This window comes from Dermacentor andersoni, chromosome 1 (assembly GCF_023375885.2).
Source record: "Dermacentor andersoni chromosome 1, qqDerAnde1_hic_scaffold, whole genome shotgun sequence".
Lineage (NCBI taxonomy): Eukaryota > Metazoa > Arthropoda > Arachnida > Ixodida > Ixodidae > Dermacentor > Dermacentor andersoni.
Window position 1 is genome coordinate 54,730,598 of NC_092814.1, and position 18,732 is coordinate 54,749,329.

Genomic DNA, 18,732 nt, shown 5'->3' on the forward strand with positions numbered 1-18,732 from the left:
CCCTGACGAGTACGGAGGTATGGTCTCATCATTAATTTTACCTTGGCACTTGAGAGTGCAGGTAGTGACGGCCTCCCCGAAGCGGTTTCGAGCTCGGCAGGAGTAGACGCCGGAGTCTTCCGGGTACACAGGACTCATCTCGAGTACCACGAAGCCGAAGTCGTTGATGGTCCGGATTCTCGTTCCTAGTGCCAAAGAAAATAAAGGAGGTGGTACTTTCTGCGTCATAACATATCTTATAATCACAGAACTCCGGCAGTAAACTAGGCTTATCGTGGTGCAAGAGCCGATCTCTCTATGTTGAGTCGTATGGAGCTCCGGTATTAGATATTGCATTAATTTCGATATGTGTGTACTGTGCCAGGCAATATGAGTAATGGTTACATTTAGGCAGGTAAGATTCGGGGCCTTTTAATCAATGTAGAGAATTCAAGTGTAGAGATCTATATCGTCCATTTATGTAAATACAATAACTGTATTCTCTGTGTAGGGAAATAACAAAACGCTTACTTTTTAAAGCCTCGAACGGGCGCGTGAAATAAACAGTGAGGTACTCTCTCAATCAGATTTGCTTTCCTTTTCGGATGCACAAACGCGCAGAAAACTCACGTGTTTTCTCCTTTTGCTCTTAGCACAGTTACAAAGACATAAGGGACGGGAACGCCAAAGATGACCGGAACGCTCACCTGACATCAGTGGCATATTGTTCTTGAACCATTCAACGGTCAAGTCTGGGTCATCTGTTGGCGTCAGCCGGGCTTCTAAGTGAGCATTGTCTCCTTCCCTGTGTTGAAAGAAGCACGCAAAATATGTTGACGTTGAGTGCAGGACTATTAGCAAACGGTGCTTTATTCATGCCTCACAATTAGCAACAATGTAAGTTTTTGTAAGATTAGCGAGTTTAATACCTCAGATCTTCGACGTTACTCAGTGGCACAGTGAAGCGAGGTGCCTCGGCAGGACCTTCTGGCTCTACGACCGCCGACTTTCGGTACAAGCTTTCTTCGAGAGCGATGATGCTCTGTGTTCCCGATGCCATTTCAGGTGGAAATTGAGGTGTCAGGATCAAGGAGCTCTTGGCTGAAAGGTGAAGAAAATAAGTAATCGCAAGGCTGACCCATCGAAGGACCACGTGAGTTATTTGTTTATTTTTTAAATTTTATTTGTTCAACATATCCCTTTCTAAATACTAGCTTCAGGTCTGATAGCACTCTACAGTATGGGCATTAACTAGAATACCCTACCTTAGCATATTTCTAAAATTAAAAGTTATGGGGTTTTACGTGCCAAAACCAATTCTGATTATGAGGCGCGCCGTAGTGGAGGACTCCGGAAGTTTCGACCGCCTGGGGATCTTTAACGAGCACCTAAATCTAAGTACACGGGTGTTTTCGCATTTCGCCTCCATCGAAATGCGGCCGCCATAGCCGGGATACGATCCCGCGACCTCGTGCTCAGCAGCCCAACACCATAGCCACTGAGCAACCACGGCGGGTTTTCTAAAATCCTGGGTGCGTTTTCGACTTACTTGAAGCACTTAGCGAAGTCTATGTGCTTCTGTAAAAGCGCTTATATGGCAAGAAAATTATTACGTTCCTTCCTGTATGCAATAACAATTCATCGTAGACCTTTCCTAGAGCATTCGCTTGTTTTATAGCAGCCTAGACATTGCTGTATCTAGTACATGCTACGCATATCCCGCAAAACTCTGCACCTGGCGAACCTCAGCTCTGAGACACAACGTCAGAATTGTCAGTAACATTCAGTTTTCTTCGCATCACAAGACAATACTAATATACTTACCCTTGCACTGAAGAGTGGCACGTGTCACATCTGAGCCAAGCTTGTTGGTTGCCTTGCAGACCCATTCACCTGAGTCTTCACCGTAGCAGTAGAGGATGTCCAGGATTACAATACCAAAATCGTGGAACGTCCGGAAACGATGGCCTGCACACAAACAAATCCTGGCTACTATTCGCTCCAGATCAACCTTAAGGATTACAGAAGCATTGAGAAACGCGTCATTTCTGTCATGCATTGTAGTGAAATAACACATAAAGTCGAAACAAAATAGAAGCTGTCTTATAAGTGCTCAGTGGAACGTACCTGAGCGCAGAAGCTGACCATTGAAGTACCACTCGACCGTTAGGTCAGGGTCGTTGACTGGCACGAGCTGACACTCAAAGTGGGCGCTCTGGCCTTCAGCCAGACCTGTGATACTGTTCAGCTGCGATAGGAACTTGGGTGGCTGAAGCCTGGTGGCCTCCATAACGGCCGAAGTCCTGGAGTGAAATACCATAGTACTGTCACCGCATCGTCGTTTCAAGGCTGAATAACATCAGCACTAGAAATGTATGGCACTTTTCATTCCACACATAATGTCTTGGTTCGTGTGGGCGTAGTGTTTCCCTCGCTGTGACGTTATCTACGCGCCCATTGTTAGTTGAAAATTATATAATGAAAAAAATTGTTCGGAGGGCATTACCTAGTTAGAGACGAGGCACCTTCCAATTCAGCGATTCTGTCAAGGGATTGAGGCTGTAGAGAGTCCCTGAATATTTTTCCAGAGCCTGAACAGAAGGTAAAGAAAAAGATAAGAAGCCAAGAAGGAAGAATTTCATGTATAATAAATTGCAATTAATGCAGAGCATGTGAAGGGTCACCGCTTGCATCAAAATAAGAACTGTTAGATGTTATCCAGGCTTTTCTTTTTTTTTTTTACACAAAGCATCCATTAGAACATCCCGCGCACGATTTTTCAGTGTGTATGAGATCCCCACCTGCGCACTGAATGGTGCACTTGGTCGCATCGGAGCCGTATTTGTTAGTGGCCACGCAGACGTAGTCGCCAGAGTCTTCGGCATGCACGAACGAGATGTCCATCACCACGAAGCCAAAATCGCTCAATGTCTTGATGCGTGAACCTTAAAAAAAAAAAGCGGACATTCATCTAACCAGCTGACTCTCAATTTTTTTCGCAGTTCGCACTACGGCGGAAACCATTTGAGCCGAAAATCAGTGAACTCACTGGACTCATGCTAATACACTATTTATAGTAGCCAGGAAAAAGACTTTGCGATAGGTTTTTTTTTATTACGCACCGCCTTACGATCAACAGTATCGTACAGAAGGAGACTGCTTAGCCATGGCCTCCTATGTAGGAGTCTATGGACTATCGCATCGAGTACACTTTTGTCCTGCGATTGTCTGGATTGCCATTCCTAGTAACCATACACAATACACAAGCATCTGACGTTACTGTTACATGCAGCAAAAGTAGACTGTGACGTGTGTCCACCCTTCCGTTCTTTTTTTTAATATCTACATAAAGAGGCAAGTATTTTCGCAATTGATTGTCAAGCGCACTTACTGTCGCGAAGTGGTTGTGAATTCTTGTACCACTCGACCTTCATGTCTGGATCACCAACGGGCACCAGGTGGCATTCCAGGTGAGCGCTGTTTCCTTCCTGCGAGCGTACATGTTACAGACGTATCGTTAAATGGATTAAAACTCAGAAAAGCTCAATAATGGCTTATACCGCAAATTCTACCTATGTGGTGTCACTCTCTCGAGGTTTGCACTAATAATAGTGAACGCTGTACTCCACTCCTGCGCACTGATTGTAAAGCATCATTAAATATTTATTGTTCGTTGTGTTCTCCACCTCACTGAACCGAAGACCAAGCTAATTGAGCTAGCTGTCTTTCTCGCTCATCTGCAGGTGATAACTCATTACCTTGAGGTCCATGAGGTTCTGCAGCTGAGTGGTAAACTGCGGCCGCTGTCCCTTTGTCTTGTCGGTACACTCGAGGTCGACGGTGACTTCGGCTTTGCCCCACTTGTTGGTGGCGCGGCACGTGTAGCGGCCAGAGTCCTCCAGCACTGTGCCCAAGATCTCGAGCACCACCATGCCGAACGCATGTACCGTCCGGATGCGGTGCCCTGCGACGTAGTGTTCGATGTGTCAGGTTCGCTCTTGCCAAAGCATGGTTTCTACAGGGCACTGTGTAGGTGCGTGAAGTACAATGGCTATATTCATCGCTGCTTCGTTTTCGAACGCGCCATCCGATGTAGCTTGTAAACAGTTATATGGAGTCACAGTTCACTGCTACTTGCTAGATGAAGCAACTGTATCCAGCAACAGTTTTAACTCGTGCCACATAGCTCAAGTTTGGCCCATATTTTTGAAATTTCTGCGTTGAGTTACGAACGTTCTGATACATTTCAAAATACGAAAGGGAGGAGGAGGGAGGAGGATATAAAGAGAGAAGGCAGGGATGTTAACCAGAAATACGTCTGGTTGGCTACCCTACTCTGGGGGACTGGAAAGAGAGAATAGAAAGATGAGATAGAGAGAGGGAGGGGAGGGGGAGGAAAGCTGCAGTGAGCTCGCGCATTCATGCGGAGGGCTTGAGCAAGTCAAAGGCGTTCACATAGGCCAATCGCCCTCAAGAAACAAAAACTGCCTTCACAGAATAAGTGCGCAGATAAGGGAAGGACCTTTGTTGCCTGGAAAACCCACCAGCTTTGAGCGGCTTGCCGCGGAAGAACCATTCGACCTGCATGGTCTGGTCGCCGACCGGTGTCAGTGTGGCCTCGAAGTGAGCGATCTCGCCTTCGTTCAGGTCCTTCAGATTGACGAACTGTGACGTGAACACGGGTGGCTGGCCTGCGGCGTCCTCTTGAACCATTTCGGGCACACGCGTCAGCGACTCTTCCAGCTGCTGGATGGACTCGAGCCCCTTGCGACCCTCTGGGTGCAGCGTGTCCTCCTGCACGCCCTTGCGGGCTGTACGACGGCGACGGTGATAAGTGACACTCCCGCAAGTGCTTTTATCAAGTGATTAAGTCAAAATTAACTAACAAAAAGCAGACTCCTCCTATGGAGCTGCCAGACTATACAAATGCCTAAGTCTAAAAAAAGAAGAAAGCTTGGGATTGAGGATCGCTAAGAATTACGATGAGTAAACAAAAGTTAGTCTCACTAAAGATAAATTTCGTTCATCCAGTTTTGTTTTTTGCTTGTGTATAATTCGCTCTTTCATTAATCGGCTCCAACTGATCTTTGCTTTATTCGATTCGTTTTTGTTTTGAGATGTCAAACTGAAGTGGTCTCCTCAATCTCGCCCCCTTTCCTGCCCCAACGATGTATATAAAACAGGGTAGAAGTCAGCAGGCATCCTAACGTTAGTTCCTGAGATTATTCGTGCAAGTAGTTAGCTTGGTGCAAAAAAAAGCTGTTATTAAGAAGTCGATATTGATCCCACACTTACAAAGACATGTAATCGTGGTCGTAGTGAAGGCTTCGCCGGCGTTGTTGCTCGCGCGGCAGGTGTAAATGCCAGCGTCTCGTCCCCAGAAGTCGGTGAGAGCAAGTACAACGAAGCCAAAGTCGTGGGTTGAAGTGTACCTGGATCCTGGAAAAATCACACGGCCATTAGAAATTCACAGTTTTAATAACTTCTAAAACCGCTTCTGTAATTCTATCTTTTTTATTAGTTTCGTTTACTTTTTTTAGAGAATGCACGCCTTTTGAAACCGATACCCAACTGACATATTGGAGACATGGCGCAGGCAAAAAAGGAAGAATTTTACCAGAAATTTTCGAAACACCTCAAATGAGGCTCTGATAAAGATGCCACAGTAGCGTTTTGAATTTCTGTGCGTGTAATAAAGCAGGTCAATCGCTAAGTTCTAGTAGGAATGGAAATTGGTCGTAACTATCTAAAATGACGTTATATAGCGCTAGCGCAGAAATGCCTCGTTGAGCACACGAAGAGCCAAAGAGAGACCGCCTCTCTGCATCAACGGTGGTTTTACTGTACAGACTTTTTTTCTTTTTGAGAGGGAATCCCATCGCAACGAACCATTTGCAGTGGTAAAGGTGCTAGTTATTTGCGTGCAATACGAAAGACAAGATGCGCAGAAAATTCCAGCGAGTGCCTTTCTGACTTTTTCACATAGATATCTTGTGAACAGCTAATCTAAACAAGCAAAGGTCTTTTTTCCTTCGCAGCATTGTTGCAGTGAGCCGTTTCGGGAAAAATGATATGTGCAGCACTTCTTTCATTGCGAAGCGCCCACAAAGTGTTATTAAATCTCAAAGGAGACAAGCGCCCATATTAGTGGAAATTTCCTTAGGCAAGAATTGTTCCTAAAAGCAGATGCTAGCCAATCATGATGTTTGACATATTATTAGCAGCGCTTTGCGAGCGAAAAGCTTTGTGATTTGATTTCAAGATGACTACGTTCCAGTGATATGAACCAACAAGTCGGAAAAAGCGAGCCTTACCTGGCGCAAGTGGCTTTCCGTTCAGGAACCACTCCACCTTGAGATTCGGGTCAGCTGCTGGCTCGACCTTGCATTCTAGCGTGACCGGACTACCTTCTTGAATGGAGAAGTTCGGCTCAAGCGGCACCACAAACACTGGTCGCGGGTAGACCTTCTCGGCTTCCTCGACAGGAGCCTGCAACAAGGCCTCGTGAGTATAACATATGGCACCGTACGTTTGGCGCCATCATTTATACATAATAGCAGCCTGGCTCATGAGCATCGAAGATAAAATCTGATCTAGAATTTCGCGCAGCTACCAATGTCATAGCAGCAGCACCAAACATGTATTTCATAAGGAGTACCTGGTATCTGGTCAGGTACGAAGTCTCTAGCTCCTGGACCTTGGACAAACCCTGTGCGCCCATTGGATGAAGAGTGTCAGACTGCACGCCACTTTTGCCTGCGATAATTTTCAACAGAATGTCTCGCTGTAATCGCTGTCTCTGCTGCATGCCTAATCACTAATCGGTCACGCACAACATAGTTTCGATTTTGTGTGCATACAAATGTTACCTTGTACTTTGAGAGACCCGGTGGTGACTGCCTCGCCCTTCGAGTTGCGAGCTCTGCACGTGTAGATGCCAGAGTCCTCAGGAAACGCATTGCCGACATCCAGGGTGACGAAACCAAAGTCGTTGTTGAAGTTGTATTTGGAACCTGAATGCAATATGAAAGTTCGCCTAAGTGATGTGCGCACTTAAACGATTAATTACCCCGTGGGCGCATTTGTCGTGTTTTTAGCGGGGTCGTATAGGTTAAAGGCCTTAGAAATGAATACACGGGAATTCACTTGTTTTTGTTATAGCTGTGATTATGGCGCCTTCACTAACGGCGGGGCTTTCTTGAACAGAAGCAAGTACATAAAGCCACCAACTTCTATGACAGTCCTGCTACTCAATGCCCTTACATTATGTTTTGTTCGTACGTTCTGTTATCCGACTGTTTACCTTAAATCTATGTTTAGCGGTTTCTTCTGCCCGATGGGTGGCGCATACAACTTTTTGATGGTGCTGATACACTTAGGTGCTAACGCAAACTGAACTATTATTGTTATCGCGAGGTTTAGAATAAGCTTGTGCATTTACTGTCTGTGCCAAGCAGCGTTATCACTGGATAGACAGCTGTCGCAATGGCGCAGGTGTGAGCTCACCAGCAGGAACTGGCTTGTTGTTTTTGAGGAATTCCACTTTGAGCGTGGGGTCCTTGGATGGCTCCACGCGGCACTCGAAGTGGGCCGTAGTGCCTTCGCGGATCTCCAAGTTGTTGAGATGCGTGACGAACACCGGTCCTTCGTATTCTGGCTCAGGCACGTACTTCTCTGGTGGCACGTACTCTTCGAGCTGGCGAATCTTGGGCAGCGATTCAGGATGTTGGGAGGCTAGAATGATGTTTTCGCGGCCTGCGAGGTAAATTGAACATAACAACGCGCTGTAGCAATAGTCCCCCCAAGCTTGTCCACGCGTGATTTGAGACTTCAGGCACGGAACTGTCCTTATAACTCACCTTCCACCTTGATTGTGCAAGTTGAGATTGCTTCGCCAACGTCGTTTGTGGCTTTGCAGGTATAAATACCAGAATCATCCGGTCTTGCGCTTGATATGTCCAGGGAAACTAAGCCGAAATCGTCTGTGGGTTTAATTCTGGTACCTGGAAGGAAATGAGGAAGAACAGAAATCGAGTCATTCGTTGGCGCCCAAGCAATAGCTCCATGTGAAACTCGTATCAGCTCGTTTAAAATTCTTAAACTTGCAAGAATAGTAAGTGAACCGCGAGCGCCTACCCATGACCAAAGGCTTGCCGTTCTTGAACCATTTAACTTTGAGTTTGTCGTCATTGGTAGGTTCGATACGGCCCTCGATGCGAAGGTAGTGACCCTCCACAGCGCCGTCAATGTTATTCAAGTGTTGCACGAACACTGGTGCCACTTTAGGTTTCTCGTCGGACCAGGTCTCTGGAACACGGCTGGAGTCATACTCGAACTTCTGCGTCTGCCTGTATGCCTCCGGGTGGTGGGAGTCAAGCAGCACTCCCGCACGGCCTGCATCGAGACCATGTTTCCGCTCAACACATGATTTTTCTTGGAAACTATTTTATCTCAACAATAGACGAAGAGACTAAAAGTAGTGGGCATTCCTTTGAACAGGGCCGATTACTTCAAAATGTGTGTTCAATAATGAATGTCTGACATATTATTTCCACAATATAACCTAATATGTATGTTCTTAATCATGAATGTATGCTCTGTATGGCGTTCGTGAACCGAAGAAACTTCGCACAAAATTGCCTTTCACTGTAAAACTAAATATCACTAAGCGTTCGATTTTACGTTTGCCTGATATTACCACCACAAATTATTGCCTGGCAATCCATCACACATGTTCAAGTTTTATATTTTATGTTGCGTATTCTTACCTAACACATATCGTTAGATTGCACATAAAGCAGAGTACGCAACAATATATCGCGTTTCATATAGTGCATATACTTGTGCATGCCGCATAGGCAAAGTAAGTCCACCAGTCTCAAACTTTATTTTACTTTCATATTCTGTTTCATTTTTCATGTTGCGTATTCTTACCTGACACATCGTTATATTGCACATAAAGTAGAATACGGAGCAATATATCGCGTTTCATATAGTGGATATACGTGTACATGCTGCATTTGCAAACTAAGTCCACCAGTCTCAAACTTTATTTTACTTTCATATCCTTAGCATGAAAACAACAAAAGAACAACATATCACTTTAACCGACCTTTCACTCGAAGGGAGGTTGAGGTGACTGCTTCGCCAGCTTTATTGACGGCTTTGCACATATAGACACCGGAGTCTTCTGCAATTCCTGACATGATGTCGAGTGTCACGAATCCAAAGTCGTTGTTGGGGATAAGCCTTGAACCTGAAAGCAAAATAAAACGTCTAATTAGCCGAAACACATTTTCATACTATTATAGGAAGTAAGTATTCGGCATGAGGGTTCAATAAAAGAAATATGCAAGCTCTTTTTCTGCATTAGTTTCTGCTTTACTGCTATCCAAGTTTGTTTACCCCTCCTTTGCACCTTTTCTGTAGTAAATGTAGGAATAGTAATTCATACAGATATTACACACCACATATACAAAGACATTAGACCCCGTCGAATTAAATGTTTATGAGTCACCATTAGACACACACACACACACACACACACACACACACACACACACACACACACACACATATATATATATATATATATATATATATATATATATATATATATATATATATATATATATATATAGTGCCGGCAGTCCGCCAAATTTACTTCGTCATTCAGTTGGGCGCCACGTGTCCACTTCAATCAACGAAATGCCGTTTCAGGGGCCCAACGGAATGACGAAGTAAGTTTGGCGGCCCGCTGGCATTGAAGTGCTAGGCTAACGCCACAGACAGCAATGAGATAACGCAAGCTGCTCGTGGGCCGACCGGTGGTGACCTCGGAGACGTGACGAAAGGCAGGGGGGGGGGGGGCGACATCGACGACACAGACGCTCTTTTTCCAGCCAGTTTCGGTTTCGAGGAGCCTGCCAAGGGGAACTAATTGTTCGCATATCTCCCACATGAAATCCTCTATTCAAAATTTCATCGTCGGGATAGGTAGTGTTGAGGACGGGCCCCAAAGTACTCATTTCAGCAGCCACTTATTGTTGATAATTATAAAGTTAATTACCATAACTTCGCTAATTACGCACGCAATTGCTGAAATTGCTATGTATCTAGAGGCTGCCTATCCGCACACTCGAATGGTAAACATAACGTTCCGTGATATTTATTTTTCTAATTTTAAAAATTTGGTCAGTTAAAAAAAAACTGTATATAGGGCCCCACAAATGATAGGTCCTATCTTAATATTTTATGTGACGCGCTCACTCACATAGCACCGAGCTCTCCGAGCGAAAAGGCGCTCTTCAGAGATAACATATATTATTCCCTTATTCTTAAGCTATACGTGAGAAAAAAAATTACCTTTGGGAAGCTCGATGCCGTTGACATACCAGAAGAATTTCAGATCGGGGTCTCCGACAGGGACGCAGCGGCACTCCAGACGCGCAGGCTGTCCCTCGTTTATTTCTCCAGGACCAACCAAGGGGGTGGTAAAAACAGGCTTTTCGTATACTGCATCCGGTTTCTCTGGAGGCTTCTGACCCTTCAAGTCTTCCAGCTCGCGAATCTTCTCATAACCCTGGGGTTGCAGTGTGTCCAACAGAATGGAGGCCTTGGCTGCAAGCAGACAAACAGGTAGGACAAAATATTCGTTGTCAGGCGCACGTTTTTAATGGTGGTGTAGCAAAAGGGATGCAAACGTGTTGGTTTTTTAAAGAATTTCATAGGGAATGTCAAACTTACGTTTAACTTTAAGCATACACGTGGTCACCGCCTGACCCAAAGAATTGGTGGCTTTGCACGCATAGACGCCGGTGTCTTCTGGACGCACGTAGTCCATGTCAAGAGCAACATAGCCAAAGTCGTGGACTGGGTGGAATCTCGTACCTGAAAAAAAGTTGCCAGATAAATATTCAGCGTGCGAAAATTAGCCGAGGAGGGTGCAATTACGATTAAGTGACCTTTAGGCGTACATATAGTTGCACATAAATCTTAGGTCTAAACATCCTACAGGAACAAGAAAAGATGTGATGCACCAACCTTCCATTAGTGGTGTGTCATTGAAGAACCACTGGACATTGAGAGTAGGATCTCCGACGGGAATTAGTCTGCATTCCAGATGTACGTTTCTCTGGTCTTCTACGAGGTTTTCCAGGTTTTGTAAAGGAACCGTGAATACAGGCCTCTGGAAGGTGACTGGTTCCTGAATGACTTCATGCTTAAAGCGAGCCTCATCTTCCATTTCCCTGATCTTAGCAAGTCCTGCCGAAAAAGATATAGCAAAATCCGGATTTGTCCACTGTTCATATAGACATTGAGAAACTAGGCTAGAGAAGCTAGTTCTTACCTTCTGGGTGGTGGGTGTCGGAGATGATGCTGGATTTGGGCAGAACACGCAGCGTGGCCGTTGTTTCAGCTGTTCCGAGGTCGTTAGTGGCTCGGACCGTGTAAGTGCCGGAGTCCTCCGGGATGCCGCTGCTCAGGTCTATCGCCACATAGCCGAAGTCACTGGTAATGTGGACGCGGGTCGCTGCGGAAAGTTCGGAGAGTTTAGACGACAAAAGATTTATTGTATACGTTACTCATTCTATAAGCATTGCGTTCATTACCAGCTGTAAGAGGCCTTCCATTGTGAAGAACCTCAATCTTCAACTTGGCGTCGTGGGCTGGTTCCACCTAAAACACATTAGGACATGAACGTAAGTTTCTGAGGACATTTCGTTAAAGCTTCGGTAGACTTACGCGACACTCCAAGTGTGCACTTTCGCCTTCTGAGATCTCCTGCGTTCCCCTTAGTTCAGTGATGAACACAGGCTTTGAAACGGGCTTCTCTTGAATTTCGGCGGTCTGGTACTTCACTTGTGCCTCCAGCTCTCGTATTTTCTCAAGACCCTCCGGGTGATGTGTATCATAGAAGATCTTTTGCTTGGCTACGAGAATAATACGACAGGTATTAAATGCCAAGCAACGTTAATGAACTGCACTTTTTGCTAGTCTATAAGATAAAACGTCTTTCAAAATGCAATGAAAATATAAATAGGATACTACTTCAGGACGCGAAGAATACTGCTTTATATTACCAATTTTCCTTGAGGCAAAAAAGGTATTTTTTATACTCACGGAGCGCCCGCAGGTTGCACGTTGTAACAGCTTCACCGAGAGAGTTGGTTGCCTTGCACATGTAGGCCCCACTGTCTTCAGCATACACATACAGTATGTCAAGGGCCACATACCCGAAGTCATGCGTTGTTCTGAAACGATGTCCTGTGAGAATGGAAGCATAAATGCCGTTTGTTTTTCAACTGAAACAAGCTTGCGGACCTACAGAATCAGTGTAAATGTGCATTGCTCGAGAGGCTTACCTGGCCTGATTTCGACGCCATTCACGTACCACTGAACTTTGAGATCAGCGTCATTGATGGGCTCAAGCCTGCACTCCATGTGCGCGCTCTGTCCTTCAACGAGACCATCCACTGAGTTGAGAGGTACTGTGAACACCGGCCGCTGCAGCTGAATCACTTGCTCGGGCTTCTCTGGAGCCTGGTACTCCTCAAGTTGCTTGATTTTCTCCAGGCCTTTCTCATGATACGTGTCAGTCACAATGGCAGATTTTCCTGTTTAATCGAAATAGGTCACCTTAGAAATGCGCTCCTGGGAAGTAGTTTTTTCCCGAGAAACTCACCGAGAACGTTAATGGAACATGTAGTGACGGCTTCCCCGAGTTTGTTGGTCGCCTTGCACATGTATGTACCGGAATCTTCTGGGTACGCGTAGAGAATGTTGAGGGCCACATAGCCAAAATCAGACACTGTCTTGAATCTGTGGCCTGTTTGAGGGAAGCAAAAGACACAAGGTCAGTCCACTACGTGCATTGCTTACTACAAGAAAACCGAGAAATTCTCAATAAAGTGGTTGCTGTTTTGAAGCTGTGGTTGAGTACTTACCGAGCGGAATTTCAACGCCGTTATGGAACCACTGGACCTTCATGTTCGCGTCATTTATTGGTGTCAATGTAGCCTCAAGATGAGCGCTTTGTCCTTCATGCAGAGTATCCAGGTTGTAAAGACCACGAACAAAGTTAGGTTTCTCCTTAATAACAACTTCCTCCTGCGTTGGTCTAATGTAGCCGCACGATTCCTCTAGCTGTTTTATCTTCGGCAGGGCGTCTGGTTGTTGGCTTTCTAGGATGACGCCTCCTTTGGCTGAAAAAATACGGAGAGCTTGTAGCGTCGAAAACTACATCAACGCAGCTTGGGCGACTTACCATCGACATGAATGCGTGCCATGGACCTTGCGGTACCAAGTTCATTTGTGGCCTGGACTACGTATTCGCCAGAGTGCTCAGCATTTGCGGATAGGATGTCCAAGGCGCAGAAACCGAAGTCGTACATTGTTCGGTAACGATGGCCTGTTGTGCGTAAACAAGGTCAGTAAGTCTACAGCACTTCGGTGGTAACTCATTAAGTTTCCTTGAGACTATTGCACGTACCAGACTGCAGCTCGACGCCATTGTGGAACCACTGAACCTTCATGGTGGAATCGGGGTATGGGGCAATGCGACATTCAAGGTGGGCGCTTTCACCTTCTGTAAGGCGGCTTGGGCCCTGTAATTGCGTGACAAACATCGGTGGACCGGGGCATGGGGCTTCTTGCGTTACTTCTGGCTTGTAGCGTCCGAGTTCTTCAAGCTGTCGAATCTTCTGAAGTCCCTCGGGGTGTTGAGTGTCGAACACCAGAGATTTAGAATCTAAGAAGACAGAGACCGCCATTTGAACATGTGATACTCTACAAAGCTGAAATGACATTATTACCTTGGACGTTCAGAGTTGCTGAACAAACAGCAGATCCCAGAGAGTTGGTTGCCTTGCAAGTGTAAGTGCCCGAGTCTAGTGCCTTGACGTAACTCAAGTCAAGAGCGACGAATCCAAAGTCATGAATGGTGTTCACTCGGTTAGCTGAAATAAATTTTCATGGTTAGAAAGTGCATCTTTCACTTGTTTGTCCAAATACAGGTAATACCTTTCTGCAGAGGAAGTCCATTGTGGAACCACTCCACCTTCAGATTGGGGTCACCCACTGGTATGAGCTTGCACTCAAAATGAGCACTCTGGTTTTCATTGAGACTCAGGTTCTTCATAGCTTGTGTAAACACGGGTGCTTGCGTTGTAATCTCTTCTACGTAGGCAGGCCTTACTTGCCGTCCGTAGTCTTCAAGCTGCTGGATCTTTTCATAAGCTTCCTGGTTTTGCGTGTCCAGTATCAGCGATTTTTCAGCTGCGAAGAAAAATCGTTATTTATTTTAACACTCTAGATTGCAAATGTAACAGCTAAGATTTATAACGACACCACCAAACACGTACCGTGACACTTGAGCTGGGCAGATACAACAGCTTCTCCCAACTGATTCGTGGCCTTGCAGGTGTAGGTGCCGGAGTCCTCAGCATACGTGCTAAGGATGTCCAGAGACACGAAGCCGAAGTTGCACATCTCGACGAAACGGGATCCCGCCGGAACCGGCTGGCCATTCTTGAACCACTCAACCTTGAGCTTGGGATCCCCCACTGGAATCAGGCGGCACTCAAGATGTGCCTTTTGTCCCTCTTGAACAACGATGGACTTGGGAGCCGACGTGAACACAGGTGCTGTAGTAACAGACTGGTCAAGGTCCCCAGTGTCTCTCTCGTAGCTGCGAATGTGCAAATATGCCGCCGCTAGATCACTCAACTTTTCTGGCATTTGTTTAGCGTCATCAGTTTATTTCGACGTTAGACATGAATGTACAAATTAACTTGGGCATACGTACTGGTGGCCTTCGAGGGCCCGGATCTTCTGCAGTCCCTCAGGATGCTGAGTTTCCGTGTCAACGGACGACTTTCCTGCAAGTTATATTATACTACATGTATTCGAACTGTTTCCCTATAGGTGCCTACTATTAGAACGCCCTGGATATTTAATTATTTTTAAAGAAAGGCTGCCTACCTTCGACAAGAATTGTAGTGGAAATCTCGGCCTTTCCGAGAGAATTTGTGGCACGCACGGTGTAAGTTCCTGAATCCTCAGGCACAAGTGACAGGATGTTGAGTGCAACGTAACCAAAGTCATGGAAGGGTCGGTATCGATGGCCTGAAATACGCAAGGAAATGTTTGTTGCAGTTGCAATATTCGATATCCCAATTTTTTAAATAAGTACTGTGACAACGCACCGATGGGAAGCGAGACGCCATTGTGGAACCATTCGACCCTGAGGTCGGCATCGTTCACGGGCTCAAGCCGGCACTCCAGGTGGGCATTCTGTCCTTCGCGAAGGCTAATAGACGTCATATTGGATGTGAAGGTAGGCTTGGTTTTAACCGTTGTCTCCTCTACGACCTCGCGACGGTAGCGGGACTGGTCTTCCAGCTGCTGTATTTTTTGAAGACCTTCAGGGTGCTGGGACTCCAAAATGAGCTGTGACTTGGCTGAAGCAAGCAATGAAAGGATAATGTAAGTGAAGCGTGCTTTGGCTACCTATAAGTAGTCACCTGTCAAAACAGCTCTACGCGGGGAAGAAACTTCTATAGTTTTCCCTACACAATGACGGCATCATGCCTACGAAACGAATTAGTAAAGATTATGCTAAGGGTACTTAGCAGATTATTCCTGCTCAATTTTTTTTCGAAACTCAAAAAGTTTTGCTAAGGAAGGTTATGGTCTTTCAAAACAAGCATGACTGAATGCCAACCAACATTCTGACTGTACTATTCACGCCAAGCTGTTTTCGTTTTCTTATAAGATCGCGACGAAATTCACAGGAGTTTATGGGCACACTATCAATTGGCGAGTCCTCTACTGCTGAGCAGCGCGCAGCCCGTTCAAGCTCTACTATACTTTGAGGTCACTGCGACACTTTCGTTTTACGTAACGTTAACCCTAGACTTGCAGCCAGACATAAGCCACCAAAGTAAACTGCTCTGGTTTACCCACTCCTGGGCTAGTTAGCCAGTTCAGTGTAGACATCTCGGAACAGGTGTAATCGGATTTTACGCAGAGCAGTATAAATGGAACGAAGGCACTAGGTCTTGTGGGCTTTGTAAAAAGCGATATTTGACTAGCGTACTGTGTTACAGGCGTAATCACGAGCAGCAACAGGGGTGCTCACCGAAGCAGTTTACGCTGCAAGATGTCACGTTTTCACCAAGCGAGCTGGTAGCCTTGCACGTGTAGATGCCCGAATCCTCTGGATAGAAGCTCAGGATGTCCAAGGCAACGTAATCAAACTCGTGTGCAGGCCTGAATCGATGTCCTGTGAAATACGAGACGTCAGCTCAGGCATTCAGGCCAGTGCATTTTTTTGACAGACGTAGGATACCAAATGCTTACGCACCGACTTTGATAGGCACACTGTTTCTGAACCACTCGACCCGCATGGTGGGATCGCCAACAGGCTGCAGCCGGCACTCTAGGTGTACATTGGCGCCTTCTACAGTTTCCACGTTATGCAGCGGTCGGCTGAATGTGGGTTTCTGGGTGATGATGCTTTCCTGGTGCTCCTGGCGGGTGTAGCGCGAGTGGTCTTCCAGGTGCTGGATCTTTTCCCAGCCTTCTGGGTACTGCGACTCGGTGATTACACCGGACTTACCTGTCAAAAGAAAGTAAGAGCTGTCAGGGCCCCTTTATCATCATATATGCATATTGAACGCCATGAAAACATTGGGAAAAGCTCGCTCCTCCATACAGGCAAGGGCAAAGGCAGAAGAGCGTAGTTGCTAGGTACTGTACGACCTATTTATGTGAAACATGTAAATTATACTGTACTGCAAGTAAGCTTCATAGTATAGGCGCCATTAGTACAGTAAGTGAGCGAAAAGCAACGACAAATGAGCCAATTCTATTTTTTTTGCTTTGTTTAGCTTTTTCTACGAAATGGTTCACCTTTTCCTGTGCCTTCGCCTATTGTCTTCCATTCTACTCGCAAGAGCACTCTCTGCAAATCTTACCGATAACTTTGATGCATGAGGTTGAATGCGCAGATCCAAGATGATTGGTCGCTCGCAGAGTGTACTGTCCGGTATCTTCTGCAACCAGGTTTAAGATCTGAAGGAATGCCCGGCCAAAGTCGTACTTCGTAATGAACCTATGACCTGCAAGCGCACAAAGATAGAGCTCGTAAATTTTCTCACGATCCCCGTCCTATTCACGGGCAATTAAATATTTGCTGCAGCGATTTTGATATATATCTAATTACCACTTGGCAGCGGGCGACCGTTGAAAAACCATTCAACCTTCATAGTCGGGTCCTGGACAGGCTCAATGGCACACTCCATTACAACAGACTCTCCCTCTTTCAGTGGCCCCTTGGGATCTTTCAGCGGAACCTGCACGGGACAAAGATTAGAATGAGACTCATATGTGTTTCCGCTTAAGCATTTTTGCTACTACGATCGTAGTGCGAATACGTACCTTAAAGTACGGCTTAGTCCTTGTCACTTCTTCGATGTGGTAGCCGCTGTGGTCGACACCCGACCCCTCAAGGTACTCAATTTTGTCAAGCCCTAATTCGTGGATTGCGCTTGTGTCAACAGCAGCTTTTGCTGGAAACAGCACATAATAAGCGATATTTAGCATGTACACAGACGAACTACGAAAGCAAGAGGATAAAAACGAAGCTTAAGCACTCCGACCAGGGTCGTTAACACACGTATATCGTGAGATACACTGTTAGCGTACCTTGCACGTGAATCTCCTTCTTCAGTACATCCGTTCCAAGTTTGTTGGTGGCACGGACTTCGAAGGTGCCAGTATCTTCGGGGAATGTATATAAAATGTCTAAAGCGACGTATCCGAAGTCAAAGTACGTCTTGAAGCGATGACCAGTAGCCAGTGGACGACCATTGTGGAACCTGTTAAAACGTACTTCATAAGCATTTGCATTCGTGCACGTATGATCTTAATAAGAGGCATTATGTAAAATAAAAAAAAGCGCTCAGAGCGCAAACAAAAGCTGTATCAAAGCGGCACTACCATCTGTTCACAGATGAATCGCAGGGACTCGTACGTGTACAACCACGCGCGCGAGCACGAGAAACCCGACTAGAAGGCGCATTTCCCTTTACGAATTCACCAATGTGTTTCTATCGTAATTCTTGCACAGACGCTTAATTTTGGGGCTCCAGAAGAGCGCCCGATTACGCCACAATTACATATAGCGCTTTTATAAGCATAGCATTTACAGTCGAATACCTTTATACCGACATGCTTGGGGCCTCCGAAATCATTCGTTATACAGGTGACTTCGTTGTAAAGGTTGCGCACCGCGCCACTCACAAAAAGCCGGGACAGAATTATTCCTTCGCTATAGAGGTCATTTCGCGCTATAGGCGTTTGTGATAGATGCGTTCGATTATATTTACTTTGTCTCTACCCTTTCGAATTTTATTTCGGCGTGATAGTGCAAACAAGCAAATGCGCTTCGTAGAGTTGCGATATCTCAACATTTCTTTGCTTTCGCAGCAGGAGAAGGGAAAAAAACCTCTCCTCGCACTCTTCAAGGCAACTGAAGCGTGGCTCACACAGGCATCATTATTTAAAATAATAATTATAACACTTCCTTGTTTCTATTCCTTCCAAAAGCTGTAGCGTCTGACGAACATAAAATAAATATGCAGTTTTGCAGTACACATAAGGTGTACTTTTCATTATTGCGTAGTTTGTTGGCGTGGTGTCTTAGTTTTTCCTTCATGGTCTGGCAAGTTTCTCCTCAGAATAATCGCC

The 18,732-nt window shown here is 45.8% G+C and overlaps 1 protein-coding gene across 1 annotated transcript in view; it reads right to left on the reverse strand.

Annotated features, from left to right (window-relative positions):
• sls (sallimus) overlaps positions 1-18,732 on the reverse strand; it is a 285,614-nt gene that overhangs the window by 198,178 nt on the left and 68,704 nt on the right. The window contains exons 45-86 of the mRNA XM_072287454.1: positions 17,689-17,861; positions 17,422-17,552; positions 17,207-17,336; positions 16,959-17,102; positions 16,346-16,600; positions 16,121-16,264; positions 15,186-15,440; positions 14,962-15,105; positions 14,786-14,858; positions 14,343-14,668; positions 14,002-14,256; positions 13,794-13,937; positions 13,472-13,729; positions 13,247-13,390; positions 12,927-13,184; positions 12,665-12,808; positions 12,345-12,596; positions 12,103-12,246; positions 11,725-11,912; positions 11,592-11,658; positions 11,330-11,512; positions 11,023-11,244; positions 10,726-10,869; positions 10,345-10,599; positions 9,092-9,235; positions 8,116-8,373; positions 7,839-7,982; positions 7,486-7,734; positions 6,849-6,992; positions 6,638-6,735; positions 6,294-6,468; positions 5,275-5,418; positions 4,524-4,790; positions 3,738-3,943; positions 3,371-3,467; positions 2,781-2,924; positions 2,486-2,570; positions 2,107-2,282; positions 1,804-1,947; positions 909-1,080; positions 687-784; positions 42-185 (exon numbers count right to left, since the gene is read on the reverse strand). Coding sequence (XP_072143555.1) covers positions 42-185; positions 687-784; positions 909-1,080; positions 1,804-1,947; positions 2,107-2,282; positions 2,486-2,570; positions 2,781-2,924; positions 3,371-3,467; positions 3,738-3,943; positions 4,524-4,790; positions 5,275-5,418; positions 6,294-6,468; positions 6,638-6,735; positions 6,849-6,992; positions 7,486-7,734; positions 7,839-7,982; positions 8,116-8,373; positions 9,092-9,235; positions 10,345-10,599; positions 10,726-10,869; positions 11,023-11,244; positions 11,330-11,512; positions 11,592-11,658; positions 11,725-11,912; positions 12,103-12,246; positions 12,345-12,596; positions 12,665-12,808; positions 12,927-13,184; positions 13,247-13,390; positions 13,472-13,729; positions 13,794-13,937; positions 14,002-14,256; positions 14,343-14,668; positions 14,786-14,858; positions 14,962-15,105; positions 15,186-15,440; positions 16,121-16,264; positions 16,346-16,600; positions 16,959-17,102; positions 17,207-17,336; positions 17,422-17,552; positions 17,689-17,861 — 7,322 coding nt within the window. The remainder of the gene's footprint in view (positions 1-41; positions 186-686; positions 785-908; positions 1,081-1,803; positions 1,948-2,106; positions 2,283-2,485; positions 2,571-2,780; positions 2,925-3,370; positions 3,468-3,737; positions 3,944-4,523; positions 4,791-5,274; positions 5,419-6,293; positions 6,469-6,637; positions 6,736-6,848; positions 6,993-7,485; positions 7,735-7,838; positions 7,983-8,115; positions 8,374-9,091; positions 9,236-10,344; positions 10,600-10,725; positions 10,870-11,022; positions 11,245-11,329; positions 11,513-11,591; positions 11,659-11,724; positions 11,913-12,102; positions 12,247-12,344; positions 12,597-12,664; positions 12,809-12,926; positions 13,185-13,246; positions 13,391-13,471; positions 13,730-13,793; positions 13,938-14,001; positions 14,257-14,342; positions 14,669-14,785; positions 14,859-14,961; positions 15,106-15,185; positions 15,441-16,120; positions 16,265-16,345; positions 16,601-16,958; positions 17,103-17,206; positions 17,337-17,421; positions 17,553-17,688; positions 17,862-18,732) is intronic.